Genomic DNA, 25,657 nt, shown 5'->3' with positions numbered 1-25,657 from the left:
ACTGAATGGCTTTTAATTATATGCTATGCCTCATTTCACTGAACTAGCCACATGAAAATAGAATGGCTGAGGAGACCTAAGAAGGTTCAGAAATTCCTTAGATATCATGAAATTCCTTATATATCATGCAACGTATGTATGACTGCTGTAATTCGGTTTAACATAATGTATATAATGAAAAATCTGCAAGTATTATTAATATTGAATCAACAGAATTATGTTAGAGGTTAGAACCGTTGGAATGACTTGAGTACAGAAGTGTCGCGGGTGAGCACATTTTGTTTGTTCAACGTTTTAACATTTCTATTTCCGTGAATAGGTACAGTAACTGTCTCCTTTTTGAAACCCTGTTATTTAATTAGAATCATCTTTCATAAGTATTGTCAGACTGGGGAAGACTGTGCTTGTTGCATATCAACATAACTCACATTTATATTAAATATGTTGGCTTCTCTGGGTGGGTTGCACAATGGTCAGTTATCGTTAGTTAGCTCCCTGTTTTGTGGCCCTGTTCAGTTCTGGACCTGGGGTGCTATCTGTGTGGGTGTTCTCGCTGTTTTCACATGGGTTTTCTCCAGGTCCTCCAGTTTCCTCCCCCAGTCCAAAGATATAATGGTAGTTTAAATGGCTTCTGGGAAAATTGGCCCTGTTGAGAGTGTGTGTACAGTATGTGGACCCCTAGAGGTTTTATTTCTCCTTCCTCTCCTTCATTGTCTTCCGGTCTTTTCTGTTCTGTGTTCACAAAATGTATGGTCACTTGCATTGTTAAGCGCTTTGGTGCAACCTTGTTGTGAAAGGCGCTATATAGAATAAAATTGAATTGAATGTGGCTGTGATGAACTTGCATCTCTTCAAGGGTGTACCCTGCTTTGCTTGCCAAGATAGGCTCGAGCTAACCCCAACACCCCACGTCAGATAAAGCAGTTGGAAAATTAGATTAGAAATTAGTTAGAAAATTAGTTCGATAATGGCTGGGTGGTTTCTCCCAATACGCTTTATTTAACAAACAAGCAAGATGTGTCTCCTATCCTGTTAATATAATTTGTGGAGAATCTGTTCAGTTATTTGTGGCAATCCACATTTATAATTAAGATTCCTCATAGACTGAAATGAATTAGCACCATGTGAAATCTGCATTATGTCATGGAGGGTTATTCATGATCAAGCTGGCTTTTACACACAATGGCTGCAGCTTTTGTAAACATCTTTGTCAAGATGGAAAAACCTGTTAATTCTTTTCCTTGTGGTGTTCGAGTAACTTTGTCTCTCTGTCAGAGCTGCCTGTAGCAATTTCTGTAACTAGAAGGATCTGAAAAATAGGGAAGATTTTTCTACTCTTTGGGTGCTTTTTTGAAGTTATTAAGTCAAAACAGAACAAAAACAGATTTATACATGATTAGGACCAGTATATAACGTCACTGTTATGTGAAGCATCCCTTTCCTCTTTCAGCAGGTGAGCGGATTCCTCTTCCCTCTGGTGATTGATTAACAAGTGAAAGTTTTCTGGTGTCATTTAACCTTCCTGTCAATAAATCCAGTCGAAAAAGTGAACATTGTCCTTGTGATAACTCTGTTCCAATCTGTTCTAGTTCTTCTACGATGAAGACAAGTCTCCTAGTAATATTTGCAGTTTAATAAATTCCATAGCATGTATTTCAAAGAATAAGATTACATTTTAACCCTTTTCATATGAAAAAGTAAGAACTTTTTGATATTACAGCAACTAAATAATTTTTATTTTCAATTTTGCATCCCCCACATCATAGTGTAGACAGTGATTTCCTGCAGGATGGTCACAAATTCTTGCATCACACCCTGTGACTATACAGTATGTCAGATTTGTTTCTCTGCAAGTTTAACTGAAGTTTAACTGAGTGTCAGAGTTCACTGCTACTATTAACTCACCTGAGTCTTAGAAACTGATTGATCAAAAGCTGTCTCTGCAAGATACCTGCCAGTTATTAAAATGAGTGAAGCCATGCAGCTTTTCAGTCTTTTCTGTGCAATGGTAGTGCAGCTTCTGTGCAGTGCTTTTCAAAATATTTAAAGAAACAAAAAGCTCAGCAATTTTTTAAAATATCATTTGCAAGACAGGAGCAGAATCTTTTTATAGACTGCTATGGGGAAGGGTGGCACAGTGGTTAGAGTTACTGCCTCGCAGTGCTGGGGCCCTGGGCCCAATTCTGGACTTGGGGTGCTGTGTGTGTAGTGTTTGTATGTTCTCCCCATGCTCATACGGATTTCCTCTGGTTTCTTCCCACAACCCAACGGTATACCGGTGGGTTATTTGGCTTCTGGGATACTTGGCCTGGATGTGAGTGTGTGCGTGTGCCTGTCTCTGTGTGTCCCGTGATGGACTGGTGTCTCATCCAGGGTGTATCCCATTGCTTGATGGGATAGGTTCTGGCTCCCAACCAACCCTAAACTGGAAGAATTGGGTAGAAGAAGGATGAATGGATGATATGGGGGAAATAATTTTACTAGGTGAAGAAATCAAAGTAAGCAGTCATGAACGTAACAGTGAATGGAGCTTATGCTATTATATTTAAGCCAAAATATTCCAGGCACATGGATTTCAATGGGGAACGACTAATAAAAAAGTACGCAACAGACCAGCTTCATTAACACGGGTCTCTCTCTCTGTCTCTCCCTCTCTTTCTTTCTATGACGCCTACCTGCCTCTCCTAATTCTCTTTGTCCGTCTTCCCTCTGTTGTGAATTATCTGGTGTCCTTCTGCTCGACACTCAACACCTTTCTCCCCATTGTCAATCTTTGTTCCAAACCTCGCTCCACGTTGTTACCCAAAATGTATCGTTTTGTCTCTGCTATTTCACCCAACCTTGATTTTTTAATTTCATTGCCCTTCCATCCTCTCTGCTCATCTTTTTTTGTTGTTTATTACATGTCACTCTCCTGTTGCTTTTTATGTGAACCATATCGCCTTTCGGTGTTTTATAATCACGCTGTTATTTTCTACCTGTGCCCCTCCATATCTCCTGACTCTTTTAATTTTTGTTCCCCACAACTGCGTCTTGAATTCCCATTTTAACCAACACCCCCTCAAAATCTCCCTCCCCCGGGAACCCTTACAAATGTCAAATCCATGACACCGTGCCCACCACCATCACCCTCCTCACCCTTCACCTCTTCTCATTCTCTTCCAATCCCTCCTACTGATGCCATCTGGATCCCCCCTCTCCATTAACCCCCACCCCACCCCACCCCACCGGCCTGCAGTTCTGATCCTGGAGAAGGTGGAGAACGCAGACCTGGGCAACAAGACCCTCAAGATCACCGACTTCGGCCTGGCGCGGGAGTGGCACCGCACCACCAAGATGAGCGCGGCGGGCACCTACGCCTGGATGGCACCGGAGGTCATCCGGTCGTCCACCTTCTCCAAGGGCAGCGATGTGTGGAGGTGGGCTACACAGAAATGGGGGGGGGGGTTCGGGAGACCAGCCGAGTGCATGACACAACCCAGTCCTTCAACACCTTGGCTTCTCGTCTGAACGTGTGGCCTCGAGAAACGTTGAGGTTGTGTGACAGCTCTGCTTGCTCTCCCTGCTGACGGTCCAGTGTTTACAGCATGCTTTCTTCCTGTCTTTAATTGGAAATGTTGGGTGAAGATAAATACACAACGCAGAGCACGTAAGGCAAATACATATGCACAAAACCATGTGTCTGGATGGATATAACCCGAGCACGTGAACATTCTGTAAGAATTTCACATTCTGTATAGCCGCTTTGTTAAAACACGGTTTGAGACATGAACAATATTTTAAAAGACAGATTTTTTAAAGCTAAGAAAGTAAGTCTATTCATTTAATTTGAGATGTTTTATATATACAGTAAATAATTATTTTAAGCTTGGGTAGATTACGTATAGTATATATTGTATTAGGCGGACACCTTTTTACATAATATGACATAATTCAGTTTTTATATGTTATAAATTTTAGAAAAACTTTTTGCAGGTAATAAAACGATTATGTATAAAGGCTCATGGTAAACATGTGTAGTGTTATGTAGAGCTATTTTACAATTCGCTGGAATTGGGTTGCAGCCAATGAATGATTGCAGGTGCTTGTGATCTAATGCCCTCTAGTGGAGAGTGCAGCAATGCAGTGCTGGTGAAAGCAGGCTCTAAGGCCTGTAAGGCAGAGACAGAGATTGTTGTATCTGAAGATGCAGTCTGAATAGGCAGGTTTGGAAGAATATACAGACGCTGGCCAGAGATGGTCAAGATGAACGAGTTGAATACTGGATTATGTAACAGGAAAGGCAGAGGCAAGTTTAGACACTGGAGGACAAAGCTCAGGTTCCACAGCAGCTTTGGTAAAAAATAAATCGGATTCCTTATTGCTCGGAATTGTGCAATTAATATACTTTGAGAGCTAATCTGAGATTTTTTTGCTTGGTCTGTTCTGTTTGGCACATCTTTCACATCCATCTGCTAGCAGTTTATTGATCCATCTATAAAAGAGTGCTGCAGGGTGTTTGCAGGAATCAGTGAGGGATTTGGCTTCATTTTATGCAAACATCTTGTAGGTTTTTTTTTGCTGAAATGCTGAAGATTTATACAAGCAAGCTGATCATTCTATCAGTATTCAGCTAAAAAGTAACAGCATAATCCTTTATTCCAAAGATCAGCTGGAAAAAGAGAAAAAAATGTAAATAGATGTATAGGTATAGGACAGTAGTATGTTCCACTTTGCTTTTTATATCTTTTTACAGGGTTTTGGATTGCTTATTGAGCACATCATGAATAAAACGTAATAGATTTTAAAAGTAATACAAGTATGTGACTGATGTTGGCTAATGTCTGGGACGTGTTGGTGGACCAGTTGGGGGTTCTTGCCTCAGCTAGAATTTCCAGTTTAATGCCCCAGTATTAAACTGGAAGGGAACTCTGTGCAGTTTGTTGAATGAGATGTTCATCCAAGGTCCTTACTTCTTGGTCATTAAAGATCATTAAAGTCATTAAAGATCCCATGACACTAATCAAAGAGTAGATGCGTTAACTCTGGTGTCCAGGCTAAACACTACAGTGGACTTGTACAATCTCCTTAAATTTCCCCCCTTAATTCATTTAGGGAGCGATGGTAGCTCAGATGGCAAGGGCATCTAGTTTCTGACTAGAATATCCCGGGTTCAATCCCAGGTAGGGGCAAGCGATGTAGCTTGCTCTAATTCCTTCCAGACGGCTTCCAGGTCCACTCAGCCTACTTTCCAAATGAGGACTGGGGGTTAATCCTTCTGGGGGTAATAAGCTGGCCGGAGCGTGATGCTGACCACGTCACCTCCACCTCCAGTGTCGGATGGTTGAGAAAAATGGTGGCCCTTGCCCCCCCATTCCCCCATGGGCCTTTATGGCCTAAAAAGTGGACCTAACCTACCTACCTAATTCATTTAGTGAAGCCATTTCTCCTTTCTTCACCTGTTATGCTAGACTGTTGGCACGTAATGGCTACCACTCATCACATAGCTGGGGCTGCACTTCATTGGTGATGGAAGTGCATCCCCTGCTATACAGTATGTGAAGTGCTTTGTGTTCCTTGGAAAGGCCCTATATTGTTAGTTGTGCCATTTATTCGGTTGAGGCTTTAATTATGAATGATAATAAATAAAGCGTGCACCTGTTTGATTGGTCTCGTAGTAACATGGTAGCAATCCTGGTTCTTTTGTTGTACTATGTGATAAGAATTATGTAGGGTATGCCTACATTTTTTTATAGCCAACTGGTTTTCTAGACACTGTGTGTTGTGTTTGTTCTACACAGTTTAGAAGAATGACTTTATTTAAATCTCTTAAGTAGGTCCACTGCTATTCCACTGGGACAGCAGTTTCATCAGTTAATCTGAGTTGGCATTTTCCACTGAAGGTAAATGATAAAAAACTTGCATACAAACAACTCAAGCACTCCACAATTAAAAACAAGAGAAGTTATAATAAAATACAACTAATTCAAGTACATAATGAAATAAACAATGAATTCTTTCACTTTCAATTCAAGAACTGCACATCATAAAAACTGAGTTTATGAAAGACAGTTTTAAGACATTTAAAAAGTCCTTAGTCTCCACACTAGGGTTTTTAACTATATTAGTTGCCGTGCAACTGAACCATCTCTTTGCCAAGCACACTAAGCATTCTTATTTAGTGTGTTAATTGAGAAACAGACCCGAGACCCAACAGTTTCTGTGGTCTGTCAGAGCTATGAACATGGGCACTGGAAATGTGTTTGTCCTCCAGTGCTCTTACTTAGTACTGCATGTTTAAATCATGATCATAGCAAAAATTCCCAACAGGTATTTGCAGGATGTAAAAGTTTTTAGTGAACAGCCGCTATATGTAGATGCAAGTATGAATTTTAAATATTAAAAAATTATGAAACATTCATCAGTTGATGCTGATGGAGTACAATGGTAAGATGTCAATGCAATCACATCTACAGGATATCACAGGCGATGAAGCACAATTTTACATTTACACCTGTTAGCTTATGACTTATAAAGACACAAGTGATAAGTTTTCCATTTGAACTGTCGCTTTGCTTTTAGGGCTATCCTCACCAATATACAGAGCACAAGTAGTTACTTTCTTACAAAACCCCAGAGAAAACTGTAGCCCTATATTGTAAGTCCATATTGTAGACTATATTGCAATTATTTATGCACAAAACTCAATAGGCCATCAATCTTCATTCCTGGTCCTGAAAAGCTATAGCTGTGTCAGTTTAAATGAAACTCAAATTCCTTAAGAATAAGCAATTAGAATTAAGACCCGTTAAGTTATTAATAATTCAGGTAAGTCATTAATAGTTTGGGTGCAATGAAAACCATATATCTGGAAGGACCAGGAGGAGAAGATCAGAAGATCGCTTTTGTATGAGTAGGTTTGTAGCTCTGAAATACCATGATGCAGCCTGAAGACTGCTGTGGCATGGCATTGGCAGCAGCTACTAGAATTTTGGAGTTCTTGAGAGGTAAAACATTTGCTTTTCAAGTGAATAGTGGAGTAGACTAAGCAGAAAGAATCTAGTGTTTGATCTCAGTGCAGATTAACTGTGGAGCGGACTTGAGAAGTTCTAAAATTATGGTTGGTCTGTATATTTTTGAAAATAGAATAACAAAGGGAACATTGCCTGCTTGTCAGGTTAAAGTGTTAGTGTCACCTGTTTTCTGTTCAAGTCTGAATTAAGGGGCTTTTGTGATAATGATTGTTCCAAGGCTAGTAGCAGACGGACTGGGGCAATAATTGCAGGCACTTTTCCCTGGTGAAAGGTGACGAGTCATTTGAGAATTCAACGGCAGCAAATAGAAATGGTCTATCTCAATGGCTAAAGAAAAATCTATGCCCAGTGTTGTCAACATGGCATCTCTCATGGGTTTCAAAGCAACTTTCCAAGATGCAAAGAAAGAAGTAAAGGTTTTTTCCATTCTGAAACGAAAAGAGACACGTGTTTACCTGAAGAAGGACCCACAGCCGAAACATTGTTTTTCTTTTTTTTTTAAGATGAAATAACCCTTACTTGTTCCTTTGCAAGCTATGCATGCTGACGCAGCTACTGTACCTACTTGACCTTCTTCATCTTCCTAAGATATTTTGCAAATCCTGGCCTGTGGGCTGTTTTATCAATCCCAGAAGTATCATTTCCTTTGAAATTTTATTTTTACTCATTACAGAAAAATAATATAAAAAGTCCTTAATTCATTACAAAGATAAAGGCTGTAATTGTATAGGTGAGACCCTTCTGACCCTAAGGGTGTTGGAGTACTGCCAGGGTTGAGAGGTTTCTCCTCATAATAAGTTGGTTGGGGGTGGTCAACAATGATAAATAGATTTGTTTTATGTGATAGGAATATCATTGTTCATCCCAAAGTGGGATTATTAAGCGGTATGAAACCCCACTGCACTGCATTGGGATTAGAAACTGCCATAATGGGGAGTTTGCTGTGAGCACCAGAAGCTTTTCACATTAACTTGGACTTCACTCTTAATCTTCTGAAAGTCATGTACGGTTGAGGTCTTGAGGTCTGGCTTATTTTCCAACTTTAGTTCCTGTGGTGTTTTAGCATATTAGTAATCTGTACAATCTGAAAAGCGACTGAGTAGCACTACTGTATAAAAGGGTTTCAAGACTGACAGCTGAGTGCATTGTGTGGACGTGCAACCACATTCAGCTTTCATCTCACACCTTCAGTGGTGGTGGGGTATTGAGTTTGAAATTCACCTGTGATTTCTGCTGAGTTCCGTGTGCTATAAGGTTTTTATGTTTTTATGTGAGAAGTAAACAAATATACCTTTGCCTTCCCCTACATGAAAATAGTTTTATGTCTTTAGAAGAATAAAATACTAAAAGGATTATGTACCTTGAACTTTCAGATTCCATTGCAGGTCTGACAGCTCACTGTCTTCATGTTGCAAATGGACCTGTGAGCTTCGGTCTCCCTGTGTTTCGTTCAGTGAGTTGGCAATGAGCAGCTCATTACTCGTTAGTGTGGACCGCATTCCTCCAAGAAAACCTCTGTCAGCAAAACAGTGTCCCATAAGCACTTAATTGCACAAGAAATAAGGGCAGAAGTACTAATCCAGTATTAATCACATAGAATATCAGTAAAAATGTTCAACACCACAATTAATAAAGACCATATTTAGTCCAGTAAATTATAGTGCAGCACACTCTGTTATGACAGGTCTTTTGTATTCTACTGGTTGTCCCCCATCTTTCACCTCAAACATTTTTTATTTTGTGGATCAATGCTTTGTGATTTTGCCTAGTTTCCACACCTGGTCGTCTATCTTTTCTCCAAGAATATCCTCTGAAATGATACTCTACTAGCACATTCACAAATAACACAAGTTAGAGTCTCTGTCTGAAAGCCCTTCGACAACACCAGCAGTGATGCATCAGTCCTTACTGTGTATGCTGTAAATCTCTTTGAGATGGCAAATCCCATGTGTCCATGCATTTTCACAGCAAACAGGTTTGTTGGAGCCCTGATTATAATTAAAATTTTAGTATTCATGCTGCTGAGAAGACTATATGCTGACTTTTTACAAAATGCTTCTTGTAGAGCACGATTTTACCCTGTACAATGCAAGACTGGGAGAACTTCTGCCCATGCAGCTCGTCTTTGTGTGTGCACACTGATCTCTATGCACACAGATAGCAGCATGTCTTACCCAGCCAATCACAGACAGTCCTAGCTGAACGCCTTTGGGATCTTTCGAATTACTGCAAGGCCTGTTTGGCTTTAGTCCATTAAGCAGACAGCACTATTAGTTGCCAGTATCACTAGAGGAGGGAGTCAAATATGTTGCATGAAAGAAAGGATACTGGCATTTCAATGAGAAAAACACTGGGGGTTTTGATGAGCCAGCAAATATCTGTAACTAGCTTTAAGCATGGGAAAACTGCATAATTACAAATTCAATTCATATTGTAAAACTGCAGATGGAGAGTTTTATTGAATCATTCTGGATACCTTTTTCTTCTGATTAAATGCACGTGAACCCCTCAGTGGGCTCTCTGAGTGACTTGTCATTTGGGTGCTAATATCGACCCTTGCCCACCCTTGTGACTCCGACACCAGCTTGAAGTCCACCAAAGGTCGTGTCTCATGTGAGCAGAAGTCAGTTGTTACCATTCTCACACCTGAAGTTCTGCTTTCAGAGTGGGTGTATCACATATTTGCCAAGTTTTCCAAATTGTAATACTGTCATATTCCATTTGTTTTTTTAGAAATAATAAAAATCATCCATTCAGCTCAGTCACACTCGCATGTCTATAAGGTTCTTGACCTATTGAGGGAGCTGGTTTGACAGAGTTAAATGGAACCTATTTGCTGGGGGAGCAATTAGAAGGTCTTGTCACAGTGACTAAGTCCTGTAATGTTTTCTGCTCACGTCTGTAATACTTTCTGACAACATTAGATTTGCCCTTCAGACAATGCTCCTGTCACATTATGTATGCACTCCACTTATGGGTTCAAATTCCAGATTAGGCACTGCTGTTGTACCCTTGAGAAATGTACTTGGATTGTTCCAGTATAAATGGGTACAAATGGGTGCCAGTATAAGTTAATTTGGGTAGAAGTGTTAGCCAAACAAATAAGTAGTAGGTAAAGAGCAACTCTTCTTCCCATTGTGTTGGCAGCTACGGAGTGCTGCTCTGGGAGCTGCTGACAGGAGAGGTGCCATTCCGGGGCATCGACGGGCTTGCAGTGGCCTATGGAGTGGCAATGAACAAGCTGGCACTACCCATCCCCACCACCTGTCCGGAACCGTTCGCCAAGCTGATGGAGGGTAAGAACGGCTTTTCACCAGGTTCCCCTAAAGCTGCATTCCCTAAATTTACACACAAAATGTGTATGTATTATAAAGAAAACTGTGTCACAGATACTGATAAAGAAAAGGGTCACAGGAAAATGTAGTTAAATGCATTACTGATATCCCCAATGTTTCTTCGATTGATACAGCTGATGGTATTTCCTGATTTCCTAAATTCAAATTATTGCTGTATACAAATGCCATCTCCATTTTCTCATTATCCACAATCTGAAGCTGTTTTGTTAGAAAGCAGTTTTACATAAATATTTTGTAAATGTTTTATTTTTTTATTTTTGAGATGGTTAGCACAAGAAGATGGACCAGGTATAACCGTTTTCTCGATCTGAATTTTCTTACTAGGTAATTCAGTCTTTGACAGACTAAAATGAAAGCAAACTGGCAGCTACAGGAGTGTAGAGGCCTGTATGGAATTGTCTCGTGACTTTGAAAGATATTCAGCAGGTGTAAAGGTAAAAGGGCTCGGTACGCTGAGCCAGTTACAGAAGTGACAGGTCCTCTATCGCTGCAGAGTTTTACACTGTCTGTCCTCTGAAGGCTGGTATTTTGGAGTGGTGATGAAATCCTCTGTTTAGGTAGTGCAGCTGTACATTCTCAGAGCTTGTAAGCAGCAGGGATTGAAGCTCATTAGGGAGTGGGGAGCTGCCCTCATCCCCTAAGTGCACTCCGGTGTTGTTGCTTATCTATCTGATCCTGGCATATGTGCTGTCCCCCCTCCACCCTGCTGCAGACTGCTGGAACCCAGACCCACATTCCCGCCCCACCTTTACCAGCATCCTGGACCAGCTGACTGCCATCGAGGAGTCGGGCTTCTTTGAGATGCCAGCCGAGTCCTTCCACTCGCTACAGGATGACTGGAAACTGGAGGTGCAGGAGATGTTCGACCAGCTGCGGGCGAAAGAGAAGGTGGCTCAATCACTGTCTTCTTCCTGAACTACCATCTTTGACATGACTTTTTTCGAAAATGCTGTGGATCATGGGTATCAAGATTATGGCCCAGATAGTCTTTTAAGATTACTAGCAAAGAGCAATTGTAATAAATCTTAAATTGCCATTTGCTCTTAAGATTTTAACAAAACAGAAGCCACTCCATTTTCAGCCTTGTCATTGGTATGCATGAGTAGCTAGCAGATTTCAAGAGATTTTGGCCAAGAAAAGTTCTTTTCTGGCCTGCCAATTTTTTGTAAAAATGCCATGTTGCTGATTATGGAGGAAGGTCTTTTAAGAACAAGATACACACTGGCATAGCAATCAATTTGCTTTTTTGCAGGAGTGCGTTAACTAGACAAAAACTAAAAAAATATATATTGTAGATAACTTTAGAGATCCCCATATTCCACAGCTCCACAGATGAGGACAATAATTTCAATGCTAAATCTCTAAGGTTTTGTACTAATGCTATATCTCATTTACACTATAATTTATGGAAGGGTCTAATTGTATTTATACTGACTTAAACTGTCCAGAATTTGACCATATCAAGAACTAACTCTGAACTCACACTGTCCTATACACCCATCTATTTTCTAACTGCTTTATCCAATTCAGGATTGTGGGGGCACCATAGCCTATCCCAGCAAGCAGCAGGCACAAGGATAAACCCTGGTTGGGACACCAGTCCATTGCAGGACACACAGACACACAAATACGCTCACACCAGGCCCAATGCTCTGCAGCATTTGGAGCAACCCATGCGAACATACAAACTCCATGCAGATAGCACCCCAGGAATTTCTTACATAGTAGAGCAATGCAAAAGGTTGCAGTCTCCAGAAAAATGTCACTCGTCCTTTTTTTATTGCCATGAATAGGACACAAATGCCAAGGCTTAAACTAGGGTTATTTTTAAATCTGTCTAGTGCATTGAGGAGTTAATTGAAGTGTGCACCTGCTGACCCAGAGAAAGAGAGATGTATTTCATGCCAGCGCAAGTCGAAAAAACAGGAAGTCAGTCTAAATAACTGTTTATGTGGTATTTCTGACTGGCGCTAAAGTGTAACAGTCCAACATCCTTCTTGCTGATAAATAGCCTAAACCTGTAATTTTTGTAATTTTGCTATAACAAATTATTAATAGGGAAGACGCTGCTGTTTTACTGCTGTGTGAGAATTCAGTCCACTTCATCCGACAAATTTAACTGCCATGTCAAACAAGACAAATACATAATTTCTCTTAACTGGAATAAATTAATTAACTGAATGAAAAATAACTGAATAACTTTAATAATTGTCGTACAGTTTTGCCTGAGGTGTGTTAAGGTTAATTTGTGCTCATATGTTGTGGAAAACATCCATCTATTCTAAGTGTAAACTTATTTTTTTTCAGCTCTAATTCTCATGTCAAATGTGATCCTCTCAAGAGCCTAGATAAGTTATTTTAGAAAGAAATTTAATAAGAATCACACCAATAATAATAGTGCTTGCACCTATCCAAATAGCCCAAATTACTATCAGGTTGCTTGACAGTGAGGAATTATGGAATTATTAAACTTCCTGCTAGGAAGCTTCCTAGCTAGGCAAGAAAAGAGCCCCATTGACTAATCTGAGGTTGAAGATCTGAACTGTCTAGCTCAGTTGAGTCGAACCCTGCTGTTCCCCAGATGTGGGCGTTTTGAAAGTTTTTGAGAGGTCTGGGAATGATATTAACATTAACAGGAAGATAAATTATGAGCTTTATTTCAAATGCAAAGCTAAGTTTTGAATCAACTTCCCTGTTTCTGTCACATTTATATGGGAAAACTTGGGATGAATAATAAATTTGATAACATTGTAAAAGATAAAATGGGTATTAAATGTGATGATATTGGATATAAAATACTTTTGTACTAGCATTTATTGTACAATTGAATTCCTTGTATATGTAGCGTACTTAGAAAATAGTGATTTAAAGATTAGATCTAATAAAGATGAGAAGGCAATGAATAGTGTTTAAAAAAAATACCTTTTATTGACTTGTATTTTCCCTTTCCGTCCTGCGGGGGGCTATCAGGAGCTACGCTCATGGGAAGAGGAACTGAGCCGGGCAGCGCTGCAGCAGAAGAACCAGGAGGAGGCGCTGCGGCGGCGAGAGCAGGAGCTGGCGGAGCGCGAGATCGACATCTTGGAGCGCGAGCTGAACATCATCATCCACCAGCTGTACCAGGAGAAGCCTCGCGTGGAGAGCCGCCAGGGCAAATTCCGCAGAAACCGCCTCAAACTCCGCGACGGCAACCGCATCAGCCTGCCTTCAGGTATCTGGCTGCAGAGCCATTTCCTGTGTGCACGACCTGGTACTCATTCAGGCTTGCTATGACCTAGCAAAAGTGAAGCAAAAAAGTTACCCTGCAACGCTTAATTCAGTGGTTCGGCCAATATGTGCTAACGACGGACTTAGTACTTAGTAAGGCAGCGGACTTAGTACTTTTGGCGTTAACTCACATTTAACTCGCAGTAAATGACAGTGCTAGCTGAAGATCAATGCTGTTTCAACCCCCTCACTTACAAGGAATGAGCCAGGGAGGCAGCTGCAAGAGTGAAGTTAGCATGGAGGGAGGGGAGCTAGAAAAGATGTGTGAAGAACTGTGGGCAACCAGGGAGTACTTGTATGCAGGAGAGCAGAAGTATGCCATTAAAATTTGATCTCCTCTCAGACTTTTGTTAAATTATACCATTTCTGACTTGTTTTTAATTACTGATTTTCAGCAGCAATGTTAATCAGTTAAAGGCTGTCTGGATTAGAGACCCGCAGTGCTTTAGATATAGTAACCACGGCTGTCCACATCTGTTAACTTGTGATACAACATTCATACTTACTGTAGTTGACATTTAATTTATACCAGAAAGCTATTTTTTTCATTCCATTTCCAGAAGTAATTAAAAAGCCCTTATGTCATACTAAACCTAAGGAAAGCCTGGAGGTCTGATGTGTCTGAAAGCTGCATACACACACCGATGTTCCAGGACCAGGATTGGTCACTCTCTTATAAGAGAGTAGTGCAACCAAACTGTTTTTTACTTTAATATTTTGTGATCTTATCATATGCAAGATATTGCCTAGCCCTGCCTTGGAGACATATATCTGAAATATGCCAATGAAATCCAATGGAAGAATGCATTCAGGACTGTGTTGTTGCAGATTTTCAGCACAAGATCACAGTGCAGGCCTCGCCAACGCTGGACCGCAGGAAAAGCCTGATGAGCAGCAGCTCCAGCCCCCCTGCCAGCCCCACCATCATCCCACGCCTCCGCGCCATCCAGCGTGAGTCTGTCTCAGACACCTCTCTCACTCTGATCAGCTCGGCTGCCAGTGGAGCTGGCTGTTAGCAGGGCGCGAGAGTGAATGTCAGGGCTGTGTTTTATAGTTCTGGGAAGATTAGAACTGAGTGGAGGCTTTTTGGCCCATCTAATCTGTTTGGCTGGTGGTAGCTAATTAATGCAAGGGTCTCATCCAACCATGTCTGGTAAGGAACCAGGCCACCATCTCCAAGAACATGACATTTGAGATTGTTCCACACTCCCACCACTCTTTGGGTAAAGACATTCCTTGAAAGGTGTTTGGCATCATGGAAGTCAGTTTTATGTGCACATTATAAATTAACATAAAAAGAACATAGAATATTAAATCTATTGGGTTCATGAAAAACTTATTGGTAATAATTTGTTTATTGACAAAGCATGATTATGTGATGAAATTTTGCACTAAGAATGGGAGCACTGCTGTGGAAAATCTGATAATTCCACAGCGGCAGTCCCTGGCTTTGCTTTGGTTTCCGTCCACCTTTTTCACAACCTGATACCTTGATTTCTTTCAAGAACGGCTGGATGAGATTCTTGAATCAATTAAAAGGGAACTGCAAGGCTATTTTTATATTTCAGGGTTAGAAAGAATTAGCATTGATGAGTGCTTTTCAAACCATAATAAAAGTCAAATGCACACAGTATCTTGCAAAACCTAATAGATTAAATCTCCAGGTATGTGAAGCCCCATGTTCTGCGATTCAGAATGAAGCAACAAAACTTCCAGTGACATGAAGCGGCCTTTTTAAAATTTAAACATACAGGCTTGTGAATACATCTTTTTTTAATACAATAGAAATTTTACTCTACTTTGAGACGTTTTTGCCGACAAATACTATTTGTTAACTCTGTATACAGATTGCGTTTCTGCAGTAGAATGTCGGCTGCACAGCCTGTACTTATTCGCTCGTACATCACAATACATTCGTTATTATTGTGACTAGTGAGCAGGAAGGGCCGCATCATGTTGCAATTCATGAGAACTCTCAGTCTCGCCCATGGCTAGACCAGGGGTTTGCAACAACATGGCAGCTTACGGTACTTTCACAAAGCTCACGATTATGTGCTTAAGTCAAAATATGTAAATTCTTTCGATACCGTCAATTAATTTATTTTGTTACTGAGATTTCACAACAGGTCTGATAAATTGGGACTGCAGTTCCCCTGTTACTACTTAATTCAAATAATGGACTCCTCTCACTTGTAACCATTCTTATGATCTTATTTTCTTATCCCTGCCCCTGTGTTAACCAATACCTAAGGTCTCACCTCAAAAAACAAATTGCAAATTGCTCAGTGGATGCTTTCTCATTATCACTGAAAAAAGAATAACATAGGCTGAGAATGAGTTGTCATTATGCATTAAATATTTTCAGAGTACATAATAGCTTAACTTGTTAAAGTGGATTATTTTTGTTATGAAAAATATATCAGCATTGCCATGGTAAATATATCTGTCATTTAATTCAATACGAGCTTCATGGCCCCATGCTGTTTGTTCAATCCTGGGTCTGTCTGGCACCAGTTGTGACCGGGTTTTCCAAGTAGCTGCGCACAACTGTCCGAGTACCACTGGAGGTGGATCTTAGTCCGCCACTGCCAGCTTTCTGACAAACAGTGACTCCTGTAGTTTGCAGTGATGTCAGTGAGGGACATGCCTGTCCTCCAATCAGCACTAACTTGCCTGTGAGGCACTGTGGAGCTTGCGGTGCATGAAATGACGAATGGCTTGGGGGGTTGAGCACATGTCAGGAAGTGTCTTGTTTTTTCTCGAGAGGTACAGGAGGAGTTGCTGCAATGTCAGGTCTTCAAAACACATTTCTAAATAGGGTGGCTATAAAAAATGGCTTGTTTCTACACAGTTCTTTTATTCCTAGTGCTTTTGTGATCAGCATGATTCCCATCTGTTCTGCGGCCCTGTATTCATCCCTGTATTCCTCCCGTTGGTTTGCAGTGACCCCGGGAGAAAGCAGCAAGACATGGGGGCGGAATGCTGCATTCCAGCCTGACGGAGAGGACGAGGAGAGGAGAGGCCCCCGCAGGAAGGGCAGGACCTGGGGGCCGGGGCCGCTGTGTCACAGAGAGCTACAGACTGGGGACGAGAGGTGAGAGGGAACAGGGGGACTGTTGTCTAGGACTGGATGCAATTGGATTGATCATGGATTACCACATTCAGAGTGAGCAATTAGCTACAGACTTGTAGCCATAGTAGTACATAGTAGCCACCTTGAAAGTTCCATTCTTACATTAGGTTCCAGTGGCTAGGTTTCACCAAATAGTGCACAAATGGCCAAGCACCACTGAGATGGCTTAGTTTTTTGTTGACCTGGGTATCTTCATGCCCATCTAAAGGGATTGCTGTATCCAGTGAGAGATGCATCTGCCTTCTCACTCTTGTGAAGCTAGTTTGGGCTATGCAAATCAGGCCTGGGAAGATATAAGATCCCAGCAATTGTGACTCAGATTTCTGAGGCTTGTTGGCCACTGATGGGATCTGAAGATGGACTTTAGAGGGAGAAGGCACAACTTGACTCAGTCTCAATGTGTGAACATGTTGCCAACCTGAAGCTTGAAAGGCATTCCAGACCCTTTCAGTCACCAGACTGGGATTTCAGCTCATCTGATTTGAGACTTGTCAAGGAATTCGGGACTTGTAAGAGTGTCAAGGATGCCAAACAAGTCTTGGTTCTGACTGTACCTATATTAAACAAGACTGTGCTCTGACTCTTAGAAGAGGTGATCTTTGCTAGCATTTTGTTAGTGAGCCCTGCATCCTGTGTGTCGCCGCAGTGTGAAGGTGCTGTTAGAGGGGAACAAGCAGTGGTCGTCCAGCACGCCCAACCTGCGCAGATCACCTCGGAGCAGCCCCGCGGTGCCAGGTGTGCCCAGCGTGACAGAGATGGGTGAGAGCTGCCTGGTCTTTAACGTCTGAGTTCTGTCTTTCTGTTGCCAGCACTGGAAGCTCAAATAAAGTGAGCATGAGGACGGCTCAATGCTGGAATATTATTAAGGTCAAAAGCACATGAATAGCAAGGCTTTCTAGAATATGATGTGACTGCATATACAGTATTTTGACTAAATCCTAATTAATGCAAAGTAGAGGTGTGATTTGGAGTAGGTGTTTAATTGGCATGACTTCCTTGCCAAGGCAATGGCAGCCTGACTATGGATGGGGCCGACAGGAGACTCCCTTGTGTTGCGAGGAATGAGCCACGAAGCTGTTGCAAGGGAGATGGTGGGGGAGAGGAGGGAGGGGAGGGAGAGAAGATGCACAAGTGAAGCGAAGTATTTGGATGCAACAGAAGCAAAGCAGGCGAGATTAGGGTTTGACCTTCTCCTGAGCTGTCTTTTAAAACTCCATGAATTGCAACCATATGACTTGGCAAGGAAAATAGCAAGGATGTGAGAGTTCGAATTTCTAACGTGAACTTGTAGTTTCCGATCAAAGCACCCATTGAACATGTACTATACGTGGGAGATTAGCAGGTATAAAACCATAATGGATGTACTGTATGTCTGAAATGTAAATATGGACTCAAAGAACATAGAGATTTACTGTCATTTGTTAGTCCATACCTTTGTTGTAAATGCTGTTTGTCCCGCACTCTTGAAAACCTTCATTATATACATAATGAAGGAGGTAAATAAAAACATGTTAAAAAAAAGGAATTGCTTTCTTACAGACGATGAAGACTGCTGCTATGCAACAGAAGCAGGGGACATTTCTTCGCCACCTGCATCACCTAGCCACTCCTACCTCTGCATCCCCTTCCACAGGGAGGGGCATGTTGCCGAGGGCAACGGGGAACACGCCTCCACTGTCTGTGCCCCGGACACGCCCCCCAGCAGCATGAAGCGCAGCCCAGCGGGGGGTCGGAGGTCAGAGCTGGTGCTGCTGGGGTGCGGGGCTCTGCTGGCTGCAGTAGGGCTGGGTTTTGACCTGTTGGGCCTCAGCCGGCCTGAGGAGAGCAAGCACCGCAGGGAGGGTTTCTTCCACCGCACGGGGGGCCAGCGACGCAGCACAAGCCCCCCCACCAGGAAGCTGTTCCGGAAGGAGAGCCCCATGCCTCGCCCTGTCCCCCTTGCCGAGAGACCCTTCCCCTCCTCCCTCACCCTCCTGTCTCTCTCCTCCATCTCGGACTGCAACTCCACGCGTTCCCTCCTGCGGTCCGACAGCGAGGAGCTGCTGGTTTACAGGCCGCCTCCGGCCCCGAACCCCCTGGTCAACACTCACCTGGAGAGTTTCAAACGCCACCCCCGCCAGTCCCTCACACCCACACATGTCCCTGCTGCCCCCAGCACCAATCACAGCCTCCGACGGACGCCCTCCGATGGAGCCATCAAGAGAGGGTGCCCCCAAAGTAGCATTCAGCCATTATCTGGCAGCGCAGAGGGACCTGCCGATCCCCCAGGTCAGTCTGGTTGAGTTCTTTCCTTTTCATCTTTGCCTGTGAAGCCAGTTTTCTTTGTTTGCTTTCCGTTGCTCTTATCCTCTCTGTCTCTCTCTTTCTCTCTCCTCTGCCCTCTAGCATGCAGCCCGAGGGGTCTCAAGAGCGACGTCTCAGAGGTGCCCCGTCTGCCAGACCCCAACCTGGTGTTCCCCCCGACCCCTCGGCGCCGCTGCCCCCCCGAGCGCCCCAAAACCCTGGACGTGTTGGCCCGGCCTCGCCCCTCACCCCGAGTGTGCCGGGAGCTCTCCTGGGGGGACTCCCCGGGCGGTCGAGGGGGCTGCGGGGTGTCCCCCGCTCACAGCTCCAGCACTGGTACCCCACCCACTTTGGAGTTGGGCGGGGCAGGGGGGGTCCACTGCAGTGAGAGGCCCCGTACCCTTGAGCCGCCCACCCCCTCCACCCAGCAGCGCAGAACCCTGCTCGACCAAGACGATGAGGGGCAGTGCCGGGACGGGACGCTCCCTCTCTGCAGACCTGAATCGCAGATCCCCAAGCATTCCCCCTTTCGCCTCCGACCAGGTTTCTGGTCTTAGCTTGTCCATTCTTGCCCCCCTGACAAGCACGCACCTGTCCTGGTTCCTGTGCAGGGGCGGTCGTCTTTTTTAATTCATTTCTGCTTTCATTTTTTTAGCCTTCCATAATTCAAACTCATCCAGAAGCATCCTCTTTCATTGAAGAAGACAGATGGGAGACCAATTGCTAACGAGCTGCTGCTAAAGTTGAGACAGCTGTCCTTGATACCTTCCTGGCTGTAATTTTGTTACGTTCTGCACACAAATTTCAGTTTTTGTTTCAGATGTGGCAAAGGGTATGCAGTAAACATAGATCAGATAAACAGAGCAAAAACAGTAGCAAAATACTCTTGTTAACAGCTGGCTTTTTTCTCAGATGCACTGAACCCTTCATAGAGCTTTAACATATTTTGTAAACTTTCATGAAAGTGTCTTTCATTCTCTTTCTGCTGTTCATGGCACACAGGAAGAGCAGCTTCATGAATGTAAGGCTTGATTGTATTGATGGAAACAGACCTGAAAGCAATTGTACCTTGAGAAACAGGCCTTGAACCTAAAGAGTTCTTTGAGGAAATGTTTCCTTTCTAATCCTTCTCGCTAAGTCTGGACTTCTAAACAGCAGTTGTCAACATAACATGTGAAGTGGAAAATAGTGATATTGTACAAAAGACCTATAATCTTTTCGAGCTGTTTTGGACAGCACTGATTTCTGGGTTCATCTAAATCTTTCTGTATCTACCCAGTTGTTCTGCACTAACGGTACTGTGGTCTCTAAGTACCAATAAAAAGTAGGTCCTGTTTCCCCCCTAAATTAATATTTAAAAACACAGCAGACATAATGTAGCGTAATTTAGGCTCATATTAATCAAGATTTCTGCTCACTTCCCTTTAAAAATTGCAAATCTTACACTCGGTGGTAAAATCTACATTGGATTGAACTGAACTGGGTACATAATTTGGGATTGGTGGGAAAGACAGAGTTTTTATTAAAGCTCTGTTTCAAAGTGTCCCTCGCGCTGTTAGTGCTATTTCATTTGGAACATACAGTATTAATATCTAGAGGTTAGGGACCTCTTCTCTGGAAGCCTGCAAAGTGAATTGAATTGTTACCTGGGTGATCACATACTGTATAGTGTCTCTGTGTTCACTGGGACATTTTGAGACATGACAGGATTTTTATAAAGCATTTAGGCTGAGGGACTTGGAGAAGATTTGCAATTTTAAAGTTGCAGTAAGAAAAAATAATTGCAGCAAAAATTTGTATGATTGTCATTTTGAAGCATTATTATGTGGTTTATTATTAAGGAAATTGTCACTTGACATACTATTGAATCCTTACAATAAAATATGCTTTATGAACTTATTTATGCTACTATTGCACTCGATTAAGTAGTTCTACTCGATGAGCAACGGAGCATTATGTTTTATGAAAATTTAAACCATCTGGTCTGTCTCAAAGTGTCCCAAAAGGTCCCCCTACCTGTAACCAGCACCTACAGGCATATGAGTAAGAGACCACAGAGGTCCCAAAATGAATGTATTGGCAAAAAAAAAAACAATCCACACACCCCAAAGGGCTTTCTGTGGTTTTTTGGTTTGTGCTTCAAAATTAAGAATCACAGTGTCAGAATCAGTTTTTAAGTAAAAAGAACTTCTGAGAACAAATCCGCATAAGGAACCTTATGAAGATCTTGTAATCAAGGGAAAGTCAGCCGTGTGCCAGTGTCACAGAATGTGTGGTGAACATGCTGTTTTCCGTTCCTTCAGAAACACGAATGTAGCAAACGTTTGCCATCTTGGGCCTTTGTCTAGGGTCCCTTTGGCTGCTCCCAGAACCCACTGAGGTTCATCCCTGTGTCTTAAAATACACTTGAGGTGCTTTCTGTTGCCACAGTATCAGTTTCCTGTGTGCTAATGTCCGTTTGGATGGGGAACATATGCAAGGTACACCTATTGACTGTAATTTCCGCTGCTAATTTTTGCGTCATCGTAAAGTAACTGTCACAGCTGTCAGCCTGTAATGGTTGGTTTGGAAATTTTTCACCACACCTGTAATCCAGTCAGAATTTCAATGCACTTACAAATACAGTGCAAAACGTTGGAGAACTGAAAGTACTTCACCTATTAGGCTGGCTTGTACCAGGCATTGTGACGCAAACCGTTCGTCTGTTCTGTTTGGCTTCATGCATTTAAATTTTATTTGCAAACTGCCAATGTAATGTATTTATTTCTCAGTCCATCTCACTATAGCCGTTTAAATAAGTATTAATAATGGTTTATCCAACGCAACATACCTTTTCACACTAGGGGACATTTTCCTAAAACATGCTGAGAAAATGATGGTACTCAAGAGTACAATAGCTGGGGTTTGAACCCACAATCTTCTAATTTGTCCTGCCCTAACCAGTGTTCCATATTCCTGGCTGGGATGGGTATTAACATCTGCAATACTGAAAGCAGTTTTGTCCATAAACCATCACATTCAATATAAATACTTCATTCCATGCTCACTGAATATAGAAGTGTAGCTGTTGAAGTCCAGATTCAATAAAACCGTCAAGCAAGCTGTTGCAGTGCAAATTCCAAAGCCTAGGGCTTGATTGCAAATTTCCGATGGTTTAAAACCAGGCCACCAGCAGAAGGTACTAAGTTTAGGAATTATGCTGGGAGGATGGGTCAAATTTCATTTTCAAATGTAGGCCTACAACTACAACTGATGGCGAACCTACAATTAAACTGTAAATGTAGTGTCTAGGAAAAAAAGTGACAGAGAACCTAAATTAATTTGTTGTTGAAGCAGCTTACATTTTTCTTTCCTGTTTCTCAATATTACTGTGATTTGCTAACTTCAAAACTGAACTGTGCTGTGGTACTTGACATCAGTGGCTAGTTACATTTTCTCTAAAGGTGTGTGGTACTGTATGTGAGGTTCCCTCTTTTATGGTGTGTGTGGTTTATCTGTGTTTGCAGACTACTTTGGAATTTGGAATTCTGTGCTGCTGTCTTTTTTTTTCCGCTTACAACCTATTTACCTAAACACACCACACATTAAGATATAGAATTTCCCTTAACGTACTTTGAGGTTTTCTTTGGTCATTAAGGCTGAAAGGGTCTGGCACAAGCACTTAGATGATAATGCTGGGAAACCTTTGTGAAGTGAGGTAAATACATTTTATTTAGGCTTTCCTGCTCAGCAGAAGAAAACTGGTCTTCAGAAGATGTACCTTCCACCTCAATTGCAAACAAGATGGCACAAGTTTTCAAATGGCTACAAACCACAGCTCTAATCCCATAGCACCTATAATGTTTTGGTGGCTCAGTTTATAGTTAATACAATAAAGTCTTGCTCTGTTTCCAAGATGCTGGAAGTCCTTTTCCTGGAAGCCCTGGTGGCATTTTTGATTTGTTTATTTATTTGTTATTTATTTATATGTTTTTTATATGTTTGTTCTTTTGTATGAAGCTTTTTCAGTGATCGAATGAAAATATTGGTTTTTTTCCCTTCAGTAGGGACCATAATTGTGACACAATCAGCAGCCTGTAAGGGTAGCAGTATGGCAGTGACAAAGGATAATGAAACCATTTGAAAAACAACTTTAGGACTTAAGAGGCTTCTGTTGAGGTGTTGCCCTCCATTATGAAGTCATTTGTTCTTTTCATGTCCAAAAAGTTTCTTCCTGGCCAGTTCAAAGTGGGTGTCTCATAAGGTGCAAATATATTTTCATATGTAGTGTCCTTGTACCCAATGCAGTTCTGAAAAATAATATTTGAAAAGGTTTGAGTCACATTTGAATGTAGCCTGGAGTAGTAATCCAATTGGTAATATAGATGTAAAACACACTGTTTCATAGTGGATCTATGCTCTCTGTATCAGCCATCTCCATTTTTCTATTAGGAAAACAGCAGTGGGGAAAACCCTTCTGTTTTACAAATGAAGCCTGCATGTGAGCAACATGAATTAGAGATTTCCTGGACAGCAGTACAGTAGTGGTTCCCACACAAATTTGTATCTTCTTTTGCAAAACACTTTTATGTTTTTAAACATATTTATTTTCCTGCAAACAATCTAGTGTTGATGAATCTATCGGGGGTATCACCCAGGTGTTGAAATGACTCAACTCATTTTGACGAAATCATGCTGTGATCTTGCAAAACTGTACTGTATGTGAATGTCAGCATCCAAGTTCTGACTCGTATTCTTTCCTAATTAAAATGTGCAACTCTCAAAATAGCTTGCTAATAATGTGGTATAACACATTGTATCACACAAGGGTCTCCAGCCCTGTTCCAGTAGAGCTCTGATTCAGTTATTCTTAGTTAAGTCATGTGTCAATGAAGGAAACACTAGTCTGTTATTCTGCTATTTTATCCTAAAGATCTCTAAATGACTTAATTGGATACACCATCTGTTTTATTGATTACAGTGAAATTGTTCCAGGTCTTTAAAAAATCCTGATTTACAGGCTACCTATAAAGTCTGCAGGACTAGCGCTCTCCGGGACTAGAAGTGTAGATCTCTGCTGTATCGAGTTCAAAAATAAAAAGTGGTGTCTGGATCGAATTTCAAATAGCTTTTTATAATCAGTTTTATTTTCTAGAATTACAATTGGGAAGCAATACACTGGCCACCTAAGATTCATAACATTTCACACACTGCTACTCAAACGGCGGCGGCCCTTCCAACCTCCTGCACTCCAGAATTGTGTTCCAACCAACTCCTTAATTCTTTTCACCAATAAATCTACCAGATCGCTATGGCAGTGAAGTCGTTGGTTTTATCAGATGTCTGTAATGGAGCAAATTGGATGGGCTGCATGTTGAGCAGCCCTGCTCTAACAGCACTTAGAAGATTCCCAAATCAAGGATTGAGAAAAGCCTTGTGAGCTCTGCAGGATTCCCGAGCCTTGGTGTAGACAGAGGGATTTACCTGAAACAAATTGGCCATCTTTCGTCATCCAAAACCTTCTGTCCAAGTCAGGTGTCATAGAATTTTGTCATCAAGCTGTATTTGTTCCACAGTATGCACCACTGTCATTGTTGAAACGTTGGTTTGTTTTCTGATGTCAGAAAGTTTTAAAAACCACAAGCTGTGCTGTAAACATTTTTTTAATAACGTTGTTAAGTTGTAGAATATTTGAATATTGAAAAATAAGCTGTTTGTCCTCATATTTAAACCAAGGATGCCAAGCAGGCTTGGTTCTATGGCTATAGGTACTATTATGATAATGACAAAGATGATTATTATAATGATGGTGACAGTATTATTATTATTGCATTCAGTATATGACACTGTTATAGGATTTGTATCTGCACTGGAGCACATAGACCAATAAAATCATAGTAAAAAAGAAACTGTGTAACTGTGTTGGGATCCTGCTTTTTCTTGTGTTGTGCCCCCCAGTTCTTGGTTTTAAATGCACTTCCAGTGGAAAATACATGGCAATTCATTTTAAAACCGAGAACAGTTCATTGCGTAAAGGGTTGTAGGAGTGGGGAACAATCTACCCGGCCATGGTATTGAAGCCAACATTTTTAACGTTTTTAAGAAAGGGCTGGAAGAGATCCTTGGGTCCATTGATTGCTAACTACCAAATGGGCTAGTGGGCCGAATGTTTCTCCCAGCAGTCGATGTTAGGGTGTCATATGCATCCTGCAGCACCTCAGTCTTATTCCTCTCGCGCTCCTGTCTGATTGTGTCAGTCTGTCCAGTCTTGGGGCCTTAGCCTCACGGCATGCCTGTCTGGAGCTTTTGTAAATTGCGTTCTTGACTGCAGTTCAGAAGGGACGACGGCAACCCTGTCACTTTCCTCCCTGCCGTTCGAAATCATAATTATTCCGGACATTTCCTTCAAGCTATGCATCCCATTTTCCAGTTTTGTCTTGCGCATCCCTCTGCCTTCTCCACCTGTGCAGCTGCCCCTTGGTTCATGTCTCATTCTGCAGAGGGGGTCACAGTCTCCTCGTCCTCATTTTTGCATCCTTTCGCTGATTGCCGATATATGTTTGTGCTGTTGCACCAAAGTTAATTGTAAGAAGAAACTCAGTGTTTTAGTCTTCCTTGGAGACAGA

The 25,657-nt window shown here is 41.9% G+C and overlaps 1 protein-coding gene across 1 annotated transcript in view; it reads left to right on the top strand.

Annotated features, from left to right (window-relative positions):
• map3k9 (mitogen-activated protein kinase kinase kinase 9) overlaps nucleotides 1–24,940 on the top strand; it is a 48,767-nt gene extending 23,827 nt beyond the window's left edge. The window contains exons 3-11 of the mRNA XM_015351262.2: nucleotides 3,239–3,419; nucleotides 10,161–10,309; nucleotides 11,082–11,257; nucleotides 13,340–13,580; nucleotides 14,465–14,587; nucleotides 16,580–16,730; nucleotides 17,416–17,528; nucleotides 18,309–19,037; nucleotides 19,155–24,940. Of these exons, the coding sequence (XP_015206748.1) occupies nucleotides 3,239–3,419; nucleotides 10,161–10,309; nucleotides 11,082–11,257; nucleotides 13,340–13,580; nucleotides 14,465–14,587; nucleotides 16,580–16,730; nucleotides 17,416–17,528; nucleotides 18,309–19,037; nucleotides 19,155–19,609 (2,318 nt within the window). The 3' untranslated portion in view covers nucleotides 19,610–24,940. The remainder of the gene's footprint in view (nucleotides 1–3,238; nucleotides 3,420–10,160; nucleotides 10,310–11,081; nucleotides 11,258–13,339; nucleotides 13,581–14,464; nucleotides 14,588–16,579; nucleotides 16,731–17,415; nucleotides 17,529–18,308; nucleotides 19,038–19,154) is intronic.
• The last annotated feature ends 717 nt before the right edge of the window (nucleotides 24,941–25,657 follow it).

The sequence above is a fragment of the Lepisosteus oculatus genome, chromosome 8, assembly GCF_040954835.1.
Source record: "Lepisosteus oculatus isolate fLepOcu1 chromosome 8, fLepOcu1.hap2, whole genome shotgun sequence".
In the NCBI taxonomy this organism is placed as follows: domain Eukaryota; kingdom Metazoa; phylum Chordata; class Actinopteri; order Semionotiformes; family Lepisosteidae; genus Lepisosteus; species Lepisosteus oculatus.
Note: the sequence above shows the minus strand (reverse complement) of the source record. Positions and strands in the feature narration are given on the sequence as shown.